This window comes from Heteronotia binoei, chromosome 5 (genome assembly GCF_032191835.1).
Source record: "Heteronotia binoei isolate CCM8104 ecotype False Entrance Well chromosome 5, APGP_CSIRO_Hbin_v1, whole genome shotgun sequence".
In the NCBI taxonomy this organism is placed as follows: domain Eukaryota; kingdom Metazoa; phylum Chordata; class Lepidosauria; order Squamata; family Gekkonidae; genus Heteronotia; species Heteronotia binoei.
In genome coordinates this window covers 7367978-7391700 of record NC_083227.1, presented here as the reverse complement: position 1 = coordinate 7391700, position 23723 = coordinate 7367978, and the positions used below count along the sequence as shown (strand labels likewise).

General features: G+C 47.6%; 3 protein-coding genes and 1 long non-coding RNA gene across 4 annotated transcripts in view; 1 reads left to right on the top strand and 3 right to left on the bottom strand.

Annotated features, from left to right (window-relative positions):
- The window catches only part of LOC132572129 (zinc finger protein OZF-like), a 1123325-nt gene that overhangs the window by 279408 nt on the left and 820194 nt on the right, over window positions 1-23723 (top strand). The gene's annotated exons all lie outside the window — the stretch shown is intronic.
- The window catches only part of LOC132570928 (zinc finger protein 709-like), a 188747-nt gene that overhangs the window by 34992 nt on the left and 130032 nt on the right, over window positions 1-23723 (bottom strand). The gene's annotated exons all lie outside the window — the stretch shown is intronic.
- On the bottom strand, window positions 421-14120 carry LOC132570931 (oocyte zinc finger protein XlCOF6-like). The gene is made up of 3 exons (XM_060237566.1): window positions 12307-14120; window positions 3629-3756; window positions 421-509 (listed from the first exon to the last, which is right to left on the bottom strand). Exons 1-3 carry the CDS (start codon window positions 14118-14120, stop codon window positions 421-423), a joined length of 2031 nt encoding a protein of 676 aa, XP_060093549.1.
- Window positions 14556-15089, bottom strand: LOC132572156 (uncharacterized). Its single transcript, XR_009555409.1, has 2 exons — window positions 15045-15089; window positions 14556-14680 (listed from the first exon to the last, which is right to left on the bottom strand). It is a non-coding gene; the product is annotated as an uncharacterized LOC132572156 (long non-coding RNA).

Below are 23723 nucleotides of genomic sequence, written 5' to 3'. Positions count from 1 at the left end.
TGGCCTCCCTCCGAAGCACATCGATGGGGTTTCTCTCCCGTGTGGCTCTTCTGGTGTGTGAGGAGGTCAGAATGGCGACCGTACGTTCTTCCACATTGCGAGCACTTATATATTCGTTTTCCTATATGAGTTCTCCCATGCACCATCAAGGCTGAAGTCTCTTGAAATGGTTGCCCACAATAAGAACAAACATATGTTTTTTTCCACCATTTGAGGGTTCTTGACAAGTCACTGTTCTGTTTGCAGTCTTGGCCCCTCCGTGTTCTTTTATGCCTCAAGAATCTCTCGCTGAACTCTAAATCTCCAGCTTTTGCCTCCCAACCAAGGCTAGAGTGGCTTTTTTCTCCACGAATTCTTTCAAAGGACTTTCTGTCTCCAGCTGAATTTCAGGGCCCCCAAAACAACCCCCTTCAGATCCTTCTAGCAGTGGATCACCAACGGCCCTTCGCTCAGCTCAGCTCTCTTCTGCAAACAATCCTCCTCTTTTTCCAGCACTCGGAGATGAGATCCTGGAAAACAAATGGGGCATCGTGAGCAACCCCTCCCACAGCAGATATTACCCCCAAATAGCTCCCCATTCAATGAGGGATTCCCCCTCATAGCTCCCCAGAGCCAGTGCGTGCCATAGTGATTATGACCTTGACGAAGGAGGATAGACGTGCCTCTCTATGCAAAGTTATTCCCATCTTAAGCCTGAGACAGCCAGTTTGGTGTAGAGGTTAAGAGCACAGACTCTGGTCTGGGAGAACTGGGTTTGATTCCTCACTCCTCCACATGCAGCTGCAGGGTGACCTTGGGTCAGTCACAAGTTTTCTCAGAGCTGGTCTTTCAACAGCAGTTCTCGGAGCGCTCTCTCAGCCCCACCTGCCTCACAGAGTGTCTCTTCTGGGGAGAGGAAGGGAAGGAGATTGTAAAGCGCTCTGAGACTGCAAGTGAAGGGAGTCCAGTCTCTTATTATTATTATTCGTGTAGACTGGGATTCAGAGGATTACTGCCTCTGAATGTGGAAGTTCCCCTCAGCCACCATGGCTAGTAGACAGACACTGAGAGACTTCTCCACTATGAAATCTGCCTAATCCCCCTTTAAACCTGATTGTTTCTGTGGCCATCACTACATCCTCTGGTAGTGAATCCCACATTTTAATCACCCCGTTCTGTGTAAAGTCATGTTTCCTTTTTCCTCCATATTAATTCAGAATATCACCATCCCTTTGCATATCCATGGACACCAACACAAAAATGCACTGGAACGATGGAAAGATATCCACACCTTTTAACCACTGCTATGTTTGGAAACATTGGGTTACTCATTTCACATGGATGTATTCTGGGGTTTGTTGGTTTATTCAAGCGAGTTATATTCTGTTTCTAAATCAAGCAGGAAGGAGAAGGTGAATTGCAAAATACTTGTGGAGAAAACTATTTTGGATGCTCCCCTCCATTTGCTGAAGGATGAAAATGAATTTCTCAAAGCCTCAGAAACCGTCCAAGGGTGCCGTCTGGAAGGCTACTGAGGTGTGCTAATATTTTGCTTTCACCTGGGAGGTTGAGAACCACCACCCAGGCTAGTCCCTGGCCAGAGACCCCAGACTGGAGGAAGGGGGGTTCTCGACCCACAGGGTCTCTGCTAGGCTGGCCAACCTTCAGGTGGGGCCTGGAGATCTCTCAGAATTACAATTTATCCTCAGGCGACAGAGGTCAGTTCCTCTGTAGAAAATGGCTGCTTTAGAGAGGGTGGTCTCTAGGGCAGAGGTATCAAACTCATTTGTTATGAGGGCCGGATCTGACGCAAAATGTGACCTTGTCAGGCCCGGCCATGTCGGTTGGGCCAGGCTGTTTGGGCTGGGCACACTGGGCCAGGTCATGTGTGTCCCTATTTAAGATTAGGTAGCAGAGATATAAACTTTATAAAGGACGCAGACAAACACAATTAAAGATTTTTTTTTAAGAAAAACCCTTAAAATATGCTTAAAACATTTGCACTCATTGGTCTTAAAGGTGCTTTCTTTGTATTTCTCCCATGGGATCCAGGGAACGGGGCAAAGGAAGCTGTGGCCCTTTCCCGGATTCGAGCAATGCCTTCCTCAGCCGGTGCCAGTAAGCAAAATGGAGTCACCAATGCAGGTAAGTCTCAAGAAATCTCTAGAGTTAAAGTGCAGCCATTTACAAAAATATCCATACAACGTACAAGCACTTAGAATCATTATATATATAACAATGCACTAACTCACCCAATCCGATGCTTGAGCAGTCTGGCAATGAAAGCTTTTCGGAACTCAGGCAGCTTCTTATGCAAAAATGAAGAATGACGGTTGTTAAAAGCATCCAGATGATTTGCCGCAGCTGTTTTTTGCTTTCCACTCTTAAAGTGAACATCTCAAAGTGAAAGCCACATCTTTATACCTGTTATACTTGTTAGTCTTCAGACTATTTGCCTACATCTGCTGGAGCCCTCTGAAGTCTTGAGGATTTTTTGGTTACATCTTGTTTGTGGACAGTAAATGGACTGAGGACCATGTTTCTGCCTGAGCACACTGGGAAACCTTTGTAAATCTCGAGATAGTGTGGCTGTGATTCTAAGTATGTACATATGAGTATTTGGATACAATTATGATGATAAGAAGATTATTATTATTAGGTTGATTTTTCTCTGTTTTTGTGCCCAGTCACAGTTTCTTGGTCATTCCATTCAGTTTTTTGAGCTGTGACTCCTTCTTGCGTCCTTCACCCTGAAAGAAGGACCATTTTCCAGAGTCCAGACTATTTGGACAAAGCCCTAAGCCAAGGCCTTGAACACCTCTGTGGGGCTGCTAAGTGTCTCATTGGTGGCCTACTAGAGAAAGGGGGGTGTTGATATTTGGGCCAGCCAATCAGCACGAAATGATTCATCACGTTTGATCCCATCTGGGACTCTTTTCTGGTCCTCCTGACCTCCAAAAGGTGGGCGAGATCTGAACCCTCCTCTACTGGGACTGTGCCCTGGTGTTTCTCCCTGTTGTGTTGTGCTGTCTGTACCTCTCTCACCTGGCAAAAGGATGCCCTTCCTCCCACCCAAACCCCAATGCAGGAGGGACACATCTGCCTCTGCCAAGTGAGCTGTGGGGAGATGTGTGCCCACTTTGCAGAGCACAGCTGCAGGTGTGCTTACATCCCGTGGTCCTCACAGTGATGTGTGGCTCTGGCCTTGGGTATGATATCAGGGGTGTGGCCACCTCAGCATGCTCTGCCCCTCTCTGCCTATTAGGGGAGCCACCTAATGCTGTGATTGGTGGGTGATGATGGTGCTTCCAGGAGCACCAGTGCTGTTGCTAGGCTCTCTGCCGCTTGGCAACAGAGGTATCTAAAATGTTCCTAACCTGCCTGGCCCCACATCAAGGGCTTTGGATGGGGCTGCAGCCAATTCCAGTGCAGGCTGGACTTCCCTTCCCCCAGCACACACCCCTTTCTTAACTCACCCCACTCCCCAAAAGACCTGCTGGGGTTGTTGGTTTGCAGAATGAAAATGCCCAGCAAGAGAGTGTCAGTTGCATATATTTAATTTTTCTTACATGGAAAGACACTGATTATGGCTGCTCCTCAACAAACTCCACTTATATAGCTGAACAAAACTGGTGCCTCACGGAGTTACCAACCTCTAGGAGGTTGAAGCCAAAATAATCAACTACCCTGAATAAATAACCAACAAAATTTGCTACAGTGCCAAAGAAATTCTTGAGAAATTGATCCCTGCCGTCCTCACAAGGCTCCCCCTTTGCGCTGAAATCGACGCATGAAATTGGGAAGTCTTTTTGCGAGCTCTTTATTCAAGACGTACCGGATCAGCCCCAGCACTTTTCGCCTGCTCTCGTGAAAGGCTGAGAAGACGCTTGCACTTTTAAGAGACAGATCCCAGTAGCCATAGAACAACAAAGCAGTGGAGAAGAGCACCTTTAAGACCAACTCAGTTTTATTCAGAGTCGTTTTTATTAAGAGACATTCAGGGCACACGGTATATTGTGAACTGGGCAACGGATCTATGCATGAGACTGATTTATTGATTATTGGACATACGAAATAATATTCGGACATAAGAAATAATATTTCCTAGTTATGCATTCACAGTAGTAGGTTACGTTGCCTTTAGGTGTTCCCATTATGAATCTCTGGGTCTGTAACCTCCATGTGGGGCCTGAAGATCTCCCAGAATTAGAACCCACGTCCGGGAGACAGAGATCAGTTCCCCGGGAGAAAACGGCTGCACGGGAAGGAGGTGGCCAACCTAGGACTGCCTTGGCTTGCATGATCCCCACCTCCCTCCCAAGTTCTTCCCCCCACTTACTTCCAAGTAGACTTTCCCAGGATCCGGCTGCTGCAAGGTTTCTCCCTCCAGCTGCAGCTTCTCTGCAGCCCCCCCCCCCAAGTCCTCCTGCGCCCTGCAAATGCAAACCCCTCCCCCTCCCCCAGGAAAAGCTCCCTTCCTCTCCGGCCCCCTCCCCATTCCTTCCTCGGCCTCTCTAGCAAGCAGCCCGGAGGTCTTAACCCTTTCCGTGCTGCAGAGGAAGGAGAAACGTGTCCTGGAGGAGCTTCAGCCTGGCTGCTGTCAGCCACGCCTTGTGCTGCTCCATGGGGCTACTCGGGAGTAACACTGCTGCAGGGGGTTGCGCTCCTCCCGGGCTGTTCAGCCAGCTCAGAAAAAAGGAGGCTGCAGCTGGGTCCCCCCATCCTGGAACAAGGACCTTAAATTAAACGAGGTGGGGGGAGAGGGGTTAGTGATGCTGAGATCAGGCTGTTCTTTAAACAGACCATTTAGTGCAGAGGCGGCCAAACTCTTGAAGCCCCCACTGCCCTGATGGCCGGCAGCTTGGAGAAGGTGTTTAAAGTTAAAGTTGCTTTCTTTGAACCTCTCCCTCATCTATTTGCTGCCTGCCTGCCTGCCTGTCTTCCATCTGTCCTGCGGCTCTCAAGCACCTGATGTTCACATGCCTTGCGGCTCTCAGACGTCTGACATTCATTCTACGTGGCGCTTATGTTAAGCAAGTTTGGCCATGCATCATCCAGTGTTTCTGAAGCCCCCCTGGAGAGAAAACCTGGTGGGACCTCCTGGCCTTTCTTTGCATGTCCAGGAAAACTCTGAAAGCCACTTGGGGGTCAGGCAGGCGAGGGTGCACAGCTGGTGGGGGGCAGCCAGGGGGCTGAAGGCGAAGGACCCCAGGCTGGAGGAAGGGGGGTTCTACTCCCGCACGGTCTCTGCTGGGCTGGCCAACCTCCCGGTGGGGCCTGGACATCTCTCCAGATTACAATTTATCCCCAAACTACAAAGTGCAGATCCTCTGGAGAAGACAGCTGCTTGGGGGAGGTGGGCGGCGTCCCTCTAGGCAGTATACCCTGCCCTCCTCTGAAATTCTCCCACTCAGAGTCAGCCATTTCCACGCCGCCCACCATCCAGGAGGTTCACCCAGAGCCCTTCCCCCTCCTCTCCAATACCCACCCTGCAAGGTAGACCAGTCCGAGAGGGAATCATAGAATCATTAAGTTGAAAGGGACTTCCAGGGTCATCTAGTCCAACCCCCTGCACAATGCAGGAAACTCACAAACACCTCCCCCTAAATTCACAGGATCTTCACTGCTGTCAGATGGCCATCTAGCCTCTGTTTAAAAACCCCCAAGGAAGGAGAGCCCAATTTCATGTAATCCTAGAATTGGAAGGGACCTCCGGGGTCATCTAGTCCAACCCCCTGCACAATGCAAGAAACTCACAAACACCTCCCCCTAAATTCACAGGATCTTCACTGCTGTCAGATGGCCATCTAGCCTCTGTTTAAAAACCCCCAAGGAAGGAGAGCCCAATTTCATGGAATCCTAGAATTGGAAGGGACCTCCGGGGTTATCTAGTCCAACCCCCTGCACAATGCAGGAAACTCACAAACACCTCCCCCTAAATTCACAGGATCTTCATTGCTGTCAGACGGCCATCTAGCCTCTGTTGGAAAACCTCCAAGGAAGGAGAGCCCAATTTCATGTAATCCTAGAACTGGAAGGGACCTCCAGGGTCATCTAGTCCAACCCCCTGCACAATGCAAGAAACTCACAAACACCTCCCCCTAAATTCACAGGATCTTCATTGCTGTCAGATGGCCATCTAGCCTCTGTTGGAAAACCTCCAAGGAAGGAGAGCCCAATTTCATGGAATCCTAGAATTGGAAGGGACCTCCGGGGTTATCTAGTCCAACCCCCTGCACAATGCAGGAAACTCACAAACACCTCCCCCTAAATTCACAGGATCTTCATTGCTGTCAGACGGCCATCTAGCCTCCACTGAAAAACCTCCAAAGGAGGAGAGCCCACCACCTCCCGAGGAAACCTGTTCCACTGAGGAACCGCTCTAAGGGTCAGGAAGTCCTTCCTAATGTTGAGCCGGAAACTCTCTTAATTTAATTTCAACCCATGGGTTCTGGTCCTACCTTCCGGGGCCACAGAAAACTTGGCCCAAGGAGATTCAAGTTCAAACTCAGACCTTCCTCCAGGCAGTTGGCAAATCTGAACTATTCTCTTCCTCCCCCTCCCCCCTATATTCTCAGGGCCCTTCTGAAGAACTCCTCCCTCTGCTAGGGTTGCCAACTCCAGGTCGGAGAAGGCCTGGAGACTGATGGGAGGGGAAGGTAGAGTTTGGGGATGGGACAGGACCAACTGGGCTTTGACGCCACAGAATCCCCCCCCCCACAGCTGCCCTTTCCCGGGGGGGGGGCTGATCTCTGTAGTCTCTGGAGATAAGCACTGTTATTCCAGGATATCTCCAGGCCCTCCGTGGAGGTTGGCAACCCTGTCCCAATTGAGGCACGAATCCTGTGACCGTCCCCCCAATCCTCACCCCCAGCTGCCTTCTGCCTTTCCCAGCCCCCTCTTTCCCACCCTCCTCCAGCCAAGGCCCTGCGGGCGAAACCCCAGCAAAAGCAAACCAGCACCAGTAAAAGGGGGGTGAACTGGACTCCCCCCAGTACCCCTCCCCCACCAAGCTAGGCTGGGCTTCCCTTGACTTTGCACAAATTGCCCTACGTTTAATTCAGAGTCTTCAGACTTCAGGTATGTCAATTCTAAGGAACTCACCTTGGGAAAGAGCTGGAATGGATTTTAGAGTCACTGTTTGCATATTAAAATCAGCACTCCATTTGTCATCTTCTGTCCAGAGCTTTTGGCAGCCTCTGTCAGAATTTTAAAGCTACCAACTACAAAGATGCTTGGTTTCATGCACCAAAGCTGACCCGTCTTTTCCGCAGTCTGGGCCTCCTGCCTGGAGCCTCTTTTGGACCACACCTGCTGTGCAGACAAGGGATGGGTCCCAGCGGAGGCTATGCCCAGGGACCAGGTGGCTTGACAGAAAGGGCAGAAGCAGGTAGACAGCCCAGTGTGCAATCACTCTAAAGCATCTTTAGGATGCCTATTAGAAGTATGTGAAGTTGAAGCCCATGCAAGTCACAGTTTAGAGCAATCCTTTTGTCCTCTTCTCTTCAGAGCTTTCGGCAGCCTGTCAGCCTTTTAAAGCCGCCAGCTATAAAGAGGCTTGGTTTCGTGCACCAGAGCTGACCTGTCTTTCCCCCAGTCCGGGCCTCCTCCACGCAGCCTCTTTTGGGTCACACCTGCTGTGCAGACTAGGAATGAGTCCTGGCATCAGGCCCAATGCGTGGGAGTAGGCAAGGTAGGCAAATGCCTAGGGCACCAGTTCCCAACGGGGGCAGGGGGCTGAGGGCGGGCACCTCCTCCCCACTTGTGCTGTCCTGAGCCTCGCTTCCATTAGCAGTGCCCACCGAACGCGGGCAGCACTGCAGAGGGAAACTGACCAGCGTTTTTTCTTGGCTTTAAGGGGTCGGGAGAACTTCCTGACCCCTTAAAGCAAAAAGAAAAAAAATGGGGCTTCCCCTCTCCAGCGCCTGCCCACATGTGAAAAATCTAGGAAGGGGTGTGCATTGGGGTTCTGCCTGGGGCGACAGAACCCACGCGCCGGAGGCTATGCCCAGGGACCAGGTGGCTTGACAGAAAGGGCAGAAGCAGATAGACAGCCCAGTATGCAAACGCTCTAAAGGATCTTTAACAGGCTTATCAGAAGAATGTGAAGTTTAAACCCACGGAAGTCACAGTTGAATGAATGGGATAATAGGACACGGCTGTAATCAGTCTCTGATTCTGCACAGGGCAAGAAAGAGACCTACAAGTAGACTCCAGCTCTCAGCCTTCCTACAATACTGCAGAAATATCTGGAACATGTTTTTTAAAATTGGTCGGGAGAGGGCAAGTAGGTAGTCTCGCTTAGGGCACCAAATAGCCTGACACCGGCCCTGGCTGCACGTGGAGGAGAAGGGAATCAAACCCAGTTCTCCCACAGTGCTCTCTTCTTGGGGTCTCTAGTTCAGGGGTAGGGAACGTTGGCTCTCCAGATGTTTTTGGCCTACAACTCCCATCAGCCCCAGCCAGCATGGCCAATGGCTGCGGCTGATGGGAACTGTAGGGGGAAAAAAAAATCTGAAGAGCTACCATCGGCCACCCGTGTCCTATGTGGTCACAGTGACATGAGGAAGATTTCCATCTATCTGGTTTATATATTTTGGTTATTTCCCCATTTTTTGTGGGGGGAAATATTGGAAAGTTTGTCAAATCATAGAGTTGAGCAAAATTCTCACAGGGGGTTCGAGCAATGGAGCTCAGAAGCAAGTATGGGGGGGTGGGGGTGGGGTAAGAAAGAGCACAATAAAATTTAGAGGTCGCACAGCTCTGCTCCCGTGAGCTCCTGCTCAAAATGAGGCCTGTCAGTAGCAACCCTCTTTGTCACCAAAGAATAAACACAGGAGAGAAAGCATATACTGTAAGTGACTGGAGAGTGGGAAACACTTGGGTGTCCATGACTGCCTAAGTATCAGAGCACCTGCTCATAAGAGAAACCTTATCAATATCTGAAGTATGAAAAGGGCTTCAGTGCCAGTGGGAGGGAACCTTATTAAACACTGAGCATTTCATACAGGACTGAAGAAAAAAAACAGCTTCAGTGTCTGCGGGAGGTCTCTGTGCCATCAAAGAATTCTCAACTGAGAGACCTCCGGTGACTGGAAAGAAATTCCGTCCAAGAATGTGACTTTACTTCTCACTAAGGGTTTCATGTTGTAAGGACACTTCTAGTCTCATTGTACAACAAACAATTCACACAGGAGAGAAACATTAAACATCTCTGGGGCATGGAAGGTAAACTAATAATGCCCCCTGCAAAAGGACACTGCAGAGGTAGAAATAGTACAGAAGAGAGCAACCGAGGCGTTTAGGGGGTTGAATAAACATTCCCATGAGGAAAGGCTGAAAAGTCAGGGAATGTTCAAGTTGAGCTTATTCCATTTTAGCATATCTTCCTCTATTTTGCACCATAGCTTTTCATAATTATTTTTGTAGAGATCAATTATTTTTCATTGTAATGTCCACACCCAGATATTTTACTTTAGAAGTGACTTCACACTGTCAGTCTTTGCAGTTCGTTGTTTGTTCAGCTGCCTATTTTTACATAAAATTTTCGATTTTTCTTAATTAATGTAAAATCCCACCAGTTCTCCATATTCTTGTATCTTGCATAATAACACTGGTGTTACTTGTATACGATTTTCATTTATAAACATTACATCATCTGCAAATGCTCTGTATTTATAAGTAGAACCCTTCATCTTCAGTCCTTCTATTTGTTTGTCTTCCTGAATTTGCATCAGCAAAATTTTCAGAGTCGTTATAAACAATAATGGAGATAGGGGGCAACCTTGTCTTCCACCTTTGCTAATTATCATAGTCTCTGTTAAATCCGCATTTATACAAAGTCTTGCACACTGTTCAGTGTACACTGCTTTCACCATTTTTATAAAACTTTCCCCCAATCTCAGTTTTTCCATTACCGCAAATATAAAGTCCCAGTTCAAGTTATCAAAGGCTTTCTCTGCATCCGCAAAGAACAATGCAACTTCTTTTTCCGGATGTCTCTCATAATATTCTACAATATTAATAACAGTTCTGAACCAACAACACCAGGTCCTTGGAAGGACTCATCAGAAAGAGTTTAAGGAAAGTTTCACCCTTTTATGGATTCTCTGAGGAACACGAGAGCTAGACTTGTGCCTCAGGCTCCTCCCACATGCAGAGCATTGAGAAGGTTCCTATCTTGGGTGGACTCCTTGATTCTAGAAGAGAGATTAGCTGATTTTCAGACCAGGAGATCCCATTGCCCATCCTTGTTTTCTTCTCTGGGATGTTTTTTTGATTTTGAACATGGCTAATGCTCTTTCCAGTCCGAGCACTTATAACATTTGTCAGGCAGCTTACAATAACATCTTTATAAATGATTTGGATGAAGGAACAGAGGGAATGCTTATTCAATTTGCCAATGATACTAAATTGATAGGGGTTGTAAATACAATAGAAGACAGAAACAGGATGCAGGATGACCTTGACAGGCTGGAAAACTGGGCTAAAACCAATAAAATGAATTTTAACATGAATAAATGTAAAGTTCTGCATTTCGGTAGGAAAAATCCCATGCATAGTTATAGGATGGGAGAGACTTGTCTTAGCAGTAGTATGTGCGAAAAGGATCTAGGGGTCTTAGTGGATCATACGTTGAACATGAGTCAAAAGTGTGATGTGGTGGCTAAAAAGGCAAATGCAATTTTGGACTGTATCAACAGAAGTATAGTGTCCAGATCACGTGATGTGATAGTATTGCTTTACTCTGCTCTGGTAAGACCTCATCTGAAGTATTGTGTTCAGTTTTGGGTACCACATTTTAAGAAGGATATAGACAAGCTGGAACGGGTCCAGAGGAGGGCAACGAATATGGTGAGGGGTCTGGAGACCAAATCCTAGGAGGAAAGGTTGAAGGAGCTGGGAATGTTTAGCCTGGAGAGGAGGCGGCTGAGAGGTGATATGATCAGCATCTTCACGTACTTGAAGGGCTGTCATATAAAGGATGGGGTGGAATTGTTTTCTGTGGCCCCAGAAGGTAGGACCAGAATCAATGGGATGAAATTAAATCAAAAGAGTTTCTGGCTCAACATTAGGAAGAACTTCCCGACCGTTACAGCGATTCCTCAGTGGAACAGGCTTTTTCGGGAATTGGTGGGCTCTCCTTCCTTGGAGGTTTTTAAACAGAGGCTAGGTGGCCATCTGACAGCGATGAAGATCCTGTGAATTTGGGGTAGGTATTTGTGGGTTTCCTGCATTGTGCAGGGGGTTGGACTAGATGGCTCTGGAGGTCCCTTCCAACTCTATGATTCTATGAACAAACATTTCCAGTTGGAACCCAAAGGATAAGGTTTCTTCTGTAGAGTCAAGCCTTTTAAAGCAGTTGGCGCTTTTCTGGATACACTGCAGTCCAAGCTCTGCTCATGAACCGAGTTCGATCCCAGCTGAAGCTGGGTTCAGATAGCCGACTCAAGCCTTCCATCCTTCTGAGGTCAGTAAAACGAGTACCCAGATTGAGGGGATAGTGTAGACGACCGGGGAAGGCAATGGCAAACCACCCCATAAAAACTCTGTAAAGAAAACATGATCTGAGATCACCCCAGGGGTTGGTAAGAACTTGATGCTTGCACCTTTACTTACATTACAGCCCTTTAAAGCAGCAGGGACCTTTTCAATACTTTTTATGGTCTCTGGTTGTCTTTTAAGTGTGAAATAGGGGGAAAGCTCTTTTTACGGGCTAAGCACTTACATGGATCCTCCCTGTGTGGGTTTCTTGATGCAGCTCTGATTGAAGCTCTTTCAGAGCTCCCAACATTAAAATTGTGTCTTCCCAGTGTGGGTTCTCTGTTTCCATCGAAGAGTGCTTCTGCAACAGGCTCCCTTTCCACAGTCTGAGAATTCAAAAGGTATCTTCCCTATACGAGCTCATATACGCTTTTGAAAATTGTCACACTTTCTGAATCTCTTTTCAACATTTTCTCCCCATGTGTGGGATCATTGATTCAGCTGAAGAGTGCCACTCTAAACGAATCTTCTCTCACACTCCGAGCACTCAAAAGGTTTCTCCCATTTGGATTCTCCAGTGCAATAGTTTGTCCTTGCTTCTTCTGGGACCTTTCCCATTGCCTGCTCCCCTTACCCTCATCGGGCTGCATGGGAGAACAGCTGCCACTGCAGTAAAGGAGGCTGATGGGCCAACCGCTCTTCAGCAAGTTCAGAGTGTGTCTCATTTATTGAGATGGTGTCCCTCTATCATGGGCCCATTTCCAAGTCCAGGTGTGGGTTGACATTCAGGATTAGAAAGGTTATCCCTTGTGTCTCTTTCCACACTTTGATCATTCAAAAGGCTTCTCCCCTGTGTGGGATCTCTGATGATGCTGAAGACTGTCTCTCGCACTAAATCTCTTTCCACACTCAGAGCATTCAAAAGGCTTCTCCCCTGTGTGGGTTCTCTGATGCTTTTGAAGACCGCCACTCTGACTGAATCTCTTTCCACACTCTGAGCATTCAAAAGGTTTCTCCCCTGTGTGAGTCCTCTGATGCATTTGAAGACTGCCACACCACATGAATCTCTTTCCACACTCTGAGCATTCAAAAGGCTTCTCCCCTGTGTGGATTCTCTGATGCTTTTGAAGATTACCACTCTCACTGAATCTCTTTCCACACTCTGGGCATTCAAAAGGCTTTTCCCCAGTGTGGTTTCTCTGATGCCTTTGAAGATTGCCACTCCGATTGAATCTCTTTCCACACACTGAGCATTCAAAAGGCTTCTCCCCTGTGTGGGTTCTCTGATGCCTTTGAAGACTGCCACTCCACATGAATCTCTTTCCACACATTGAGCATTCAAAAGGCTTCTCCCCTGTGTGGTTTCTCTGATGCCTTTGAAGACTGCCACTCCACATGAATCTCCTTCCACACACTGAGCATTCAAAAGGCTTCTCCCCCGTGTGGGTTCTCTGATGATACTGAAGATTACCACTTGTAATAAATCTCTTTCCACACTCCAAGCATTCAAAAGGCTTCTCTCCTGTGTGGGTTCTTTGATGACATTGAAGACTACTACTCCATATGAATCTCTTTCCGCACTCTGAGCATTCAAAAGGCTTCTCCCCTGTGTGGTTTCTCTGGTGCCATTGAAGACTACTACTCCACGTGAATCTCTTTCCACACTCTGAGCATTTAAAAGGCTTCTCCCCTGTGTGGTTTCTCTGGTGCCATTGAAGACTACTACTCCACGTGAATCTCTTTCCACACTCTGAGCATTTAAAAGGCTTCTCCCCTGTGTGGGTTCTCTGGTGCCATTGAAGACTACTGCTCCACATGAATCTCTTTCCACACTCTGAGCATTTAAAAGGCTTCTCCCCTGTGTGGATTCCCTGATGCAACTGAAGACTGTGACTCCAGATGAATCTCTTTCCACACTCAGAACATTCAAAAGCCTTCTCCCCTGTGTGGGTTCTCTGATGCCTTTGAAGATTGCCACTCGTACTAAATATCTTTCCACACTCTGAGCATTCAAAAGACCTTTCCCCTGTGTGGGTTCTCTGATGTCTTTGAAGACTGCCACTCTGACTGAATCGCTTTCCACAGTTTGAGCATTCAAAAGGCTTCTCCCCTGTGTGGGTTCTCTGATGATATTGAAGACTGCCACTCGTACTACATCTCTTTCCACACTCCAAGCATTCAAAAGGCTTCTCCCCCGTGTGGGTTCTCTGATGATATTGAAGACTGCCACTCGTACGACATCTCTTTCCACACTCCAAGCATTCAAAAGGCTTCTCCTTTCTGTGGGTTCTCTGATGCCGTTGAAGATGACCACTCTCACTGAATCTTTTTCCACACACAGAGCATTCAAAAGGCTTCTCCCCTGTGTGAGTTCTATAATGCGTTTGAAGACTGCCACTCCACATGAATCTCTTTCCGCACACTGAGCATTCAAAAGGCTTCTCCCCTGTGTGAGTTCTCTGGTGTGTTTGAAGATGGCCACTCTGACTGAATGTCTTTCCACACTCTGAGCATTCAAAAGGTTTCTCCCCTGTGTGGGTTCTCTGATGCTTTTGAATACTGCTACTCGTCCTAAATCTCTTTCCACACTCCCAGCATTCAAAAGGTTTCTGCCCTGTGTGGATTGTGCAATGCAACTGAAGGTTGCCACTCCACATGAATCTCTTTCCACACTCTGAGCATTCAAAAGGCTTCTCCCCTGTGTGGATTCTCTGATGATATTGAAGATTGCTTCTCGTACTAAATCTCTTTCCACACTCTGAGCATTCAAAAGGCTTCTCCCTTCTTTGGGTCTTCTGATGTTGATGAAGACTGCCACTCATAGGAAATCTCTGTCCACACTTTGAGTGTTCAAAAGGTTTCTCCCCTGTGTTGGTTTTCTCATGCTCTTGAAGATTGCCACTGAGATTGATTTTATTTCTGGTCCCTGAGTATTCAGGAGGTTTCTCCTCCCTCTTTATTCTTTGGTGCACAAGAAGTTGTGATCTATTTCTGAAATACTTTCTGCACTGAATGGATTTACTTTCTTTCATTTTCCTGTGCTTTGGAAAATGTATATTCCATTGGCTTCCATCACACTTCTCAACCATACAGCCACCTTTCTTTCTCTTCACTCTGATGTGATTCCTGACATTTTCTTTCAAGTCTTCATTTTTTACTTTATCCGGCATTTCCTGATGAAGTTTCTCACCCTCCTCATTCCTCTGATCATCCTCTGCTGAAATAAAGAGAGAGAAACTGTTAGCACTTGGAAAGGCTGGTAAGACCAAAAGGCATCTATGGGACTGCAGGAGGAAAGGACTGATGGCTCTTTGTCTTCATCCAGCTGGACTGATCTTAGCCACCCCTCCACCTTTCCCCAAGAATATCTGGTATTTAAGGATACCTCCCCCACCCATGAAGAACTTCAGCTGAACTCTTGCCCAGAAGGAGCTTCTGAGCCTCCAGATTAAGGCCTCCCTCCCTCCTTACCCACCGGCCTCTATGATTGTACCAGACTAAATGTTGCTCAAAAGAGAATCAGGAATCTCATATGGTTATTTCTGGCCTGTTCTCTTGACATAAGAGTGAAGGTCACTCACTCTGAACCAGCTCATCTGGGAAGGAAATATGCTCTTGGGAGCCTCTAGAACAGGGTTCCCAACTTTTTCCCGCTGTAGCCCGGTTATTTTTACACTTCTCCTTCGTGGCCCACTAAAATTTGGGGGTGGAGACTTTGAGGGTGGAGGTGGGAGACAGGAAATGATGTACAAACAAGCCTAAAACTATTGCAATGTTTTGTTTAGGAAAAGTAGAATAGTGGGATTTTGCAATGTAATTTTTAAAATAAAACATCAAGAGGTTTGTGGCTCAGCAACTGGGGGAGTTGCTGAAAACTTCTGAGTTTGTGTGAAGTGCTGAAGGTAATTGTTTTTTTTTTTTTTTAAGTGACAAATTTATTGAAATTCAAACAGAAAATACGAACAAAAATCAAAAACACAACCAAGAAAAAGGAAAACTACAAAATACACATAAGTACCAAGCCCACCCACCACCTACCACCACATATAAAAGGAGCTTTGAGAGCATATAGAAATATCAAATCTAATGTCTCAAATCAAGTCCCATACTTTTTGCCCATATATACACTGGTTCCCAAGTTTTTATACATTCTTGCCAGTTTCCGTCTCTCAACCTTATGGTCAAAACATCCATTTCGGCAGACTCCAATCGTTTAAGTAAAAATTCTTCCTTATCCGGAATTTGGGGGGATTTCCAATATTTTGCAAAAAGTATTCTAGCAGTTGTGATCATATACATCAACACTTTTTTCTCCCCCCAAGCTAAATTTTCTCTACATACACTCAGCAGATAGAGTTCAGGAGAGTGTTTCAACCTTTTCTTTAAAACCTTTTGAATCCATATATTTATTTGTATCCAAAATTTCCTAGCGAGCTCACACTTCCACCAAATATGGTAGAGTGTCCCTTTAACCCTTTTACATTTCCAACACTTGTCATTATAAGTTGGATTCATTCATTCAGCCTGTCGGTCACTTCCGGGTTCCTGTCCTGCATCTTGACCTGTGTTATTAGTGACAGGCTGCTTCGGCGGGCCGCTGCGCCGGCCCCCTGGGTCCCACAACGATGGGACCGATGCCACAGGGACGGGCTCGAAACACTCTATAACCCCTCAAAAGAACAGCAGTCTAGCTCGCTTCCCCCGAGCCCTGCCACCATAAGCCTCAAGGGGGCTCATTTTGCGGCATCTCCCGGCGGGAGGGTGGCACCCGCACGGGACACATATCAAATGAAAGAGGGGGCGCAGGGCTATCAGAAACAGCCGGCGGAGGGAGTCGGGAGACCACCCCACTGGGGGATCCACACCCCGAAAGTGATGAAGGTGGCGCAGATAGAGCCAACAGAGCAAACAGGACAAAATAAATAGGCTGCATTATGCAGCACAGTCTCACTGGAATCTGACTGGCTTCTCAGCGTGGAACCCGTTCTCTCTAGTGTTCTCACTTTGAAAAAAGTAAAAAAAGAGTTTTATTTAACTTTATTTCCCCCTTTCCCTCTCTATAAATAATCTTGGTGTTTCCGGCGGTGATATTTGGGGGATTTTTGGGCTTTTTGGGATTTTTTGCCACTGTGTGACACAGAGTGTTGGACTGGATGGGCCATTGGCCTGATCCAACATGGCTTCTCTTATGTTCTTAAGAGAAAGCACAAGAATCACACAGCAGAAAACTAAAAATATAAAATGCTCTCAGTCTGGGAAAACATGAAATGGCGAGGGGGGGGAGGAGGGAGAGAAAGAAAGAAAGTGAGAAAGAGAGAAAAAGAAAGAAAGTGTGAGAGAGGAAAACATGAAATGGCAGCATGGGAAAAAATGAAATGGCAGGGTATTTCAAGCTTCTTCCCCCCCACCACACCACACCCTACTCAGATTAGCAATGGCAAGGAAGGGAGGGAGGGAGGGGAAAAGAGTGACAGAGAGAGGGAGGAAGGGGAGTGGGAAATAAAGCAAATAGGGAAAAGGAAGGAAGGAAGGAAGGAAGGAAGGAAGGAAGGAAGGAAGGAAGGAAGGAAGGAAGGAAGGAAGGAAGGAAGGAAGGAAGGAAGGAAGGAAGGAAGGAAGGAAGGAAGGAAGGAAGATAGATGACAGATAGATGATAGATGATAGAAGATAGATGATAGAAGATAGATGATAGATAGATGATAGATAGATGATAGATAGATGATAGATAGATAGATAGATAGAAGGGAGGGAGGGAGGGAGGAAAGGGGAGAGAGTTGGAAACAGAGAAAAAAAGAAAGAGAAAGGAAGGAAAAGGGAGGGAAGGAGTGAAAGAAAGGAGGGACAAAAGGAAGGAAGAAAGAGAAAAAGTAAAAGAAAAATGAAAGAAACGGGATGGGAGCAACTCACCTTTTAAACTGCTGACTCTAGCAGCACAAGCAGGGCTGGGTCCCCTGATCTCAGCTGGCCAAGGAACGTCAGGCCTAGTCCCCCCCCCCCCCGGCCTCCTCCTTCCCAGGTCAGTTTCAGGCTGGTTAAGGCGCCTCTCCCCCATTCTAGGCGGGGAAAGCAGCGCTGAGCTCTCCCTCAGCACAGCAACAGGCCGGCAGCAGGGTGAATGTACGTCCGAAAAGGCCACCACTGCTGCTCCCTCCCTCGCACTTCCTGGATGGGAAGAAAGAGTGGGAGAGGAAGCAGCAGCAGCAGCCTTTTCAGACATTCGTTTGACCTGCCCCCGTGCTGAGTGAGAGTTCAGCGCTGTTTTCCCCGCTGGGGGGGGGTGGGGGGGGAGGAGCGCCTTACCCAGCCTAAAACTGACCTGAGTGGGGAGGGAGGAGTCATGAGGGGGGCTCAATGCTGCGGGGAGGAGGCGCGGGGGTGGGGCGGGATGGCAGGCCATCGGTGGTCCCACGACCTGGCACTGAGGCCGGTGTGCCCAGTGCCAGGTCCCGACCCTGCTGTTGGAAACGCCGCTTTAGAAGAACCCTGCAATCTGTCTTCGAATGCAAGGCCGTTCTCTTTCTCTGCCAGTTTCTCTCATACTTTTGGCTTCTTTTGTAGAGAGAGAGAAAGCCATCAGTCTTACGTGGGGAAGGAAAGAAATTAAAAACTAAAAATTCTTCTGGAAGGTCAGCACCACAGTCCAAATCAAAGTCCGGAATCTGAACCAGTATATGTAGAATGGCATAGAATCCTAGTTCCCCCAAGGGTTACAGGCATTGTGATGGGGACCTCCGACCTGATCCTTTTCAGTGGAGATTTTGGGGAGTGAACCTGGAGATGCTCTGCCAGGGAGCTGCAGCACCGCCCCAAGTGGTGGGAAGGGGGTCAAAATGATGCATCGCTATTCAATATTTGGATTCATTCCACCTCACAATGGCAGCAAGTTGCACCTTTGGCACCTAGGAAAGATCCTTACCCAGAGAGGCCACGTTCCCATAGTTCTCCAGCATGACTTCCCTGTACAGAGCTCTTTGTCCCGGATCCAGCAGGGCCCACTCCGCCTCCGTGAAATAGACAGACACCTCCTCCAAGGAAAAGGGACCCTGAAAGAAAAAGAAGATTCCCTCCTCCTCAGAGAACTCACCCAGGAAGGTACAGAAAATAAGGCTTGGGATGGGTAAATGCAACAGCATTCAAAGGCTCTCTCTCACGGACCCCTTGTAGAAACTGAAGGAGCAAAAGCTCCCCTGAGAATGGAGGAGGGACCCAGGTTGTGCCCCCCCTGCTCATCTCTCCTACCTGGATTGGAGGTGCAGCGGCTGTTCCCACACCTTGGAAAAGACAACGGCTCAACAGCATCTCTTCACTGCCTGTTCCTGAGACAAAGGAGGGAGGGAGGGTGTTTGCTTGTTTGTTTCCTGGTTCACACACACACTATTCTCAGGGTTGTGAAACCTTCCGCTATGTACACTCAACTCATTTCTAAAATACTTTTTACTACATTCTGAGAGACACAGAAGAGAAGCACCAGGGACCTATGAGCCTTAGGAATTATAAATATTGCCAATGTATTTCAGACTTCTGTCAGAATTGTGTTTGCTCTACAAGGAGGGAAATGAGGAGTGGAAATGCAATAGCATGAGATAGCACCATCCTGTTCGACCAGACATGCCTGGAGCAAATCTGGGGACTGGAGGGTCATAGGAATGAGTTTTCAGAGTGTCTCCGGGCCATGTTTAATTGGATATGTTTTATTTATTGTTACTGTAATGTTTTAATGTTGTAAACCGCTCTGAGCCCACCTTGCAGGATAGGGTGGGGTATAAATTGCAAATTAAATTAAACCAGGTTTTCACCCTGACTCAACCTCAACATGGCATCACGGCTGTCCCATGTCCCACCCCAAGACCCTCTCCAGTGCCTGCAAGTGCTGGGCCAGAGCCTGCCATCCCTACTCCACCCCCTGCGACGAACAGCAGCCCCCCAGATGACCCTCCAAGCACAGGCACAGAAGAAAAATGTCCCCATGATTATTGTCCCCCAGGGAATGGTTTCAGAGCTCTGCTCCCCCAGAAGGTGGAGGCTCCCTTTCAAGGTTTGCCTGCCTTCCCCTCCCCAGGGAATCTGAGACCTTTTAGGGAAGGAAGGTGAGAGATGAATTTTTAAAGTCATGGGATAAATGGTCCTCCAGGAGTTTGTCTGATCTTTTAGAGACATCACAGTGTGTGATATTGTGTGCCACCAATTAACTCTGTGTTGCCTATAGAAATCTGCATTTCCCCCCCTGACCTGACCTCTCTACCCATCACATTCACAGGCTCCCCAGGCACAAGGAGTCCTTACCACAGGAGAGGGCATCTTGGGCATGCTCCACTGCCTGCACCCTCTGCCCCTGCTCCAAGGAAGCCCCTTCTGCCTCAGGGATTGCAGCTTCCATCTCCAAAGGTGGTCCCCGCATCTGAAACAGCAGCCAGGGGGAGGGGTAAGAGATGGAATGGAAAAGAGACCAAGGAATGGATCCTGCCCCACTCCCAGATTCTACACCCTCCTATCAGCAGATCTGATGAGATATCTGCAGGGGTCAGAAATTCTCTAGCAGATGAGACTCTACACAATTATCTGACAGGAAAGGAAAGGTCCCCTGTGCAAGCACCAGTCATTTTCGACTCTGGGGTGACGTTGCCTTCACAACGTTTTCACGGCAGACTTTTTACAGGGTGGTTTGCCATTGCCTTCCCCAGCCTTTTACACTTTCCCCCCAGCAAACTGGGTACTCATTTGACTGACCACAGAAGGATGGAAGGCTGAGTCAGCCTTGGGCCGGCTACCTGAATCCAGCTTCCGCTGTAATCGAACTCAGGTCGTGAGCAGAGTTCAGACCACAGTACTGCTGATTTACCACTCTGCGCCACGGGGCCTTTAAATAACTTGCTTGATTGCTTGAATTAGACACACCTGGAGGGAATCCCCTCACCTGTTCTGCCTGCCTCTTCTCCTCTGCCTGACTCAGGAGGAAACCTTCGGCCAGGGCCACCGCCTGGGAACTGGTCTCTGGCCCACATCCTCTCACCCAGCACTGCATTTCCTGGGGCAGGAGAGTCAGGAACTGCTCCACGATCACCAGGTCCAGGATCTGCTTCTTGGTGTGCCTCTCTGCCTTCAGCCACTGGTTGCAAAGTCCATGGAGCTGGCTGCAAACCTCTCGGGGCCCATCAGCCTCATGGTAGCGGAACTGCTGGAAACATTGGCAACATACTTCTGAGGTCAGGGTGTTCTTAGTCAGGACCTCTGGCACAGCCCTTTCCCAGAATTCAACACCACTCCCAGCTAGGGTGGGATGTGGACTTTTGCTTGCTGTCTTGTCAGTTCCGGGTCCTTCTGGGTCCTGCTCTTCCATCTCCTTCCCCTTCTCTTGGGCCACCTTTGTCTTTGAGAAGTTGCCTTGATTTACTTGGCTCTGAAGAGAGGCTTCTCCCTGAGGGGACGGAGACAGACAGACAGGAGTGGGTCAAAAGGAAGATACGTATACACACACACAAACACGCAGACACATATATGCGCCTATAAATGCAACCTCCACTCCCAAAAAAGGAGCAGGGAATGTACCACAAGTCCTTCATCCTTGAGAATTGTCACAGTGTTCTCTGTGCCCCGTATTCCTGCTCACCCTGAAAGAAGGACCATTTTCCAGAGTCCAGACTATTTGGAATGAAGCCTACGCCACCTTTGCAACGGAGGTATCGAAAATGTTCCTCTCCTCTGCTTGGCAGGCCTTGAACCCCTGCTGGCAGCCTGAACCCAACAGTGGGCCTGTATCAGGGGCTTAACGGATTCCAGTGCAGGCTGGATTTCCCTCACCCAGCCCACAGCCCTTTCTTAATTCACCCCACTCCCCAAAAGGCCTGCTTGGGTTGTTGGTTTGTAGAATGAAAAGGACCAGCAAGATAATGTCAGTTTCATGTATTGAACTTTCCTTACATTGAAAGACACTGATTATTTTTGCTCCCCAACAAACTTTGCTTACATAGCTGAACAAAACTGGTGCCTCTCAGAGTTACCAACCTCTAGGGGGCTAAAGCCAAAAAACAATCAACTACCCTGAAGAAATAGCCAGCAAAGTTTACTACAGTGCCAAAGAAATTCTTGAAAAATTCCTGCCATCCTCACAAGGCTCCCACTTTGCACTGAAATTACTTTGTTGCAACAGATATGAATCTTAAAAAAAGAAAACATGAAATTGTGCACAAAATCACACGGCTGACTCATGTTCAGCGCGTGGTCCACAAAGCCCCCTAGATCGGTTTCATACATAGTACTGCAAAGATAAGTCTCCCCCCTGCTATAATGAATATGCAACTAGGTTCAGAAAAAAAATCCTGCAGTTTTTTGAGACTTCGAAAATAAAACCCAGAACTGTAAATAGGAACTATAAATAGGCCAGCAGTCCACAAAACTGTTTTTATGTAACTATAGCATGATCCTTATATTCTGCCTCCACTTACATCCAGAGAGCGCATGCAAGAGCAGCTGTCATTTCTGTACACTTCCCAAAAGCACCAAATCAAAGAATAGGTAGCTGTACTCCAGTCTGAATATCTGTAAGGAAAAGTATGGTGATTCGGTAACATCATCCGATCCTGGTTCAGCTAATGGGAGAGAGATGGATTCCTCAGAATATCACATAACGGAGCAGGCCTTGAAATTCCTAGTCTCATTTCAGAAACCAACCTATGAAGCTCTTTTGCCCTCATGCACAGAAGGCAGAGTGCACAGCTTGCTCTTTCATGGGAAAACCACAGATTATGCAAAGTCACTATGTTTTTATTGTAATTAAAAGACGACTCAATAAGTTTTAATTCTGAGCAGGTAAGTGATGTATGGAAAAAAGTCTACCCTTTGCCACTGATCCTGTTTCACTCTAAAGGTGTCCCATCAAGACACATATAACATATGTGTGACGGTAAGGTATGGGTTAAACAGAAAACCAAAGATGCACAGAGCCTGCGTCAGGTGACCTGAGGGTGGGGGCCAGAGTGCTCAGAACTCTCAGTGAGATTGACAGCTAACTGCTGAGGCAGTCAGTTAGTGTCTGACAGAGGCTGAAGAGAGATAGTTGCCTGACAGAGTCTGAGAGAGCTGGTCTTTGAGAGAGCTGAGACAGTTGCTGAGGAGAGAAGAAAAGCTGACTGCTAGCTCTATAAAAACAGCCAAGGGGGCTGTGTGTGTGACAAAGGAGAGTCACTGTGAAGACCTGAGCGGTCACAGACACATATTTACATCTCTTGAGAACTAGAGAGGTGGTTGAGGGAATATATGTGGGTCTAAAAGTCTGAAGGGCTGGGAGTAGAGGCTCCAGTCGACTTGAGAGACTTGGCACATTACACCCAAGAGGCCAGCCTTTGCTAGTGTTGGAGAGTGTATAATATAAGATCTGTAAAGCTAGAGAGACCTAAGAAAGAAAACCTATTCTAAAGCCTGAAACAACTGAGCAACTTGTTAACTGTGTGAGATACCTTATAGCCCGTGTATATATCGCCCATATCCCCAGTTTAAGTCTTTGTGTTTAAAATAAATATCTGTGGTTTATGTTAAAGTTCTCTGGTGCCTATAATTTGGGAAAACTGACAAAGCTGCTGTGGTCCCCTACGAATAGAATTATATATCTATCTGAAAGCAAAACCCCCGAAGAGACTAAGTCAGAGAAATCCATATCATACCCACCCCTTTAGTTCTATAGTCCTGAGGGAAAAGTTTTAAAAGGAAGAACTGAAGAGAAAGAGGGGCTGGGGTAGCCATAAACAGCACATAAAAGCGATCCAGTGGGACCGTGAGGCGAGTGCTGTTATAATATGTATGACCGCACTTCTGTCCTCAGTCATATGCTCACCAATTTGATGAGGGAAAAGGCCCAGCCACACCCCACGTTCCACATGTATATGGGAGGACTCATGGATGGATTCTCCTTTTGCATCTCATTCCATTAGTCTCCAAAACTACCTTTGTTTGTTGGCTTCATGTATGTATCACATTTCTCCCCAATGAAAGCAAAGGGGCTGACATCATTCTCCTGTCCTCCACTTTTATGCTCACAGCAACCCTGCAAGGTGGGTTAGGCGGAGAGTGCATGACTGTCCTGAGGTCACACAGCAAGCTTCCATGGCAGTCAGGATTTGAACCTAGGTTTACTAGATCCTAATGTAATATTCCAACCACTACACCATACTGGCTTTGCATGCCCTGGTGAGCCAAGAGTGCAGCATGTAGAACAAGGGTGTACGACTTCCCTAAGCCTTTCTGCATCTTTGGAATCATGACACAGC

What these genes read in the sequence shown, in the direction of transcription:
- LOC132570931 (XM_060237566.1), bottom strand. Translation starts at nt 14,120, where the DNA reads ATGTGGAGTGGCAACCTTCAGTTGCATTGCACAATCCACACAGGGCAG. An exon ending in AGATCCCACACAGGGGAGAA is followed by an intron (nt 3,757 to 12,306) that starts GCCTTTTGAATG and finishes CGTCGATTTCAG; the next exon opens with CGCAAAGGGGGAGCCTTGTG. An exon ending in CTTCAACCTCCTAGAGGTTG is followed by an intron (nt 510 to 3,628) that starts GTAACTCCGTGA and finishes TTTGTTTTCCAG; the next exon opens with GATCTCATCTCCGAGTGCTG.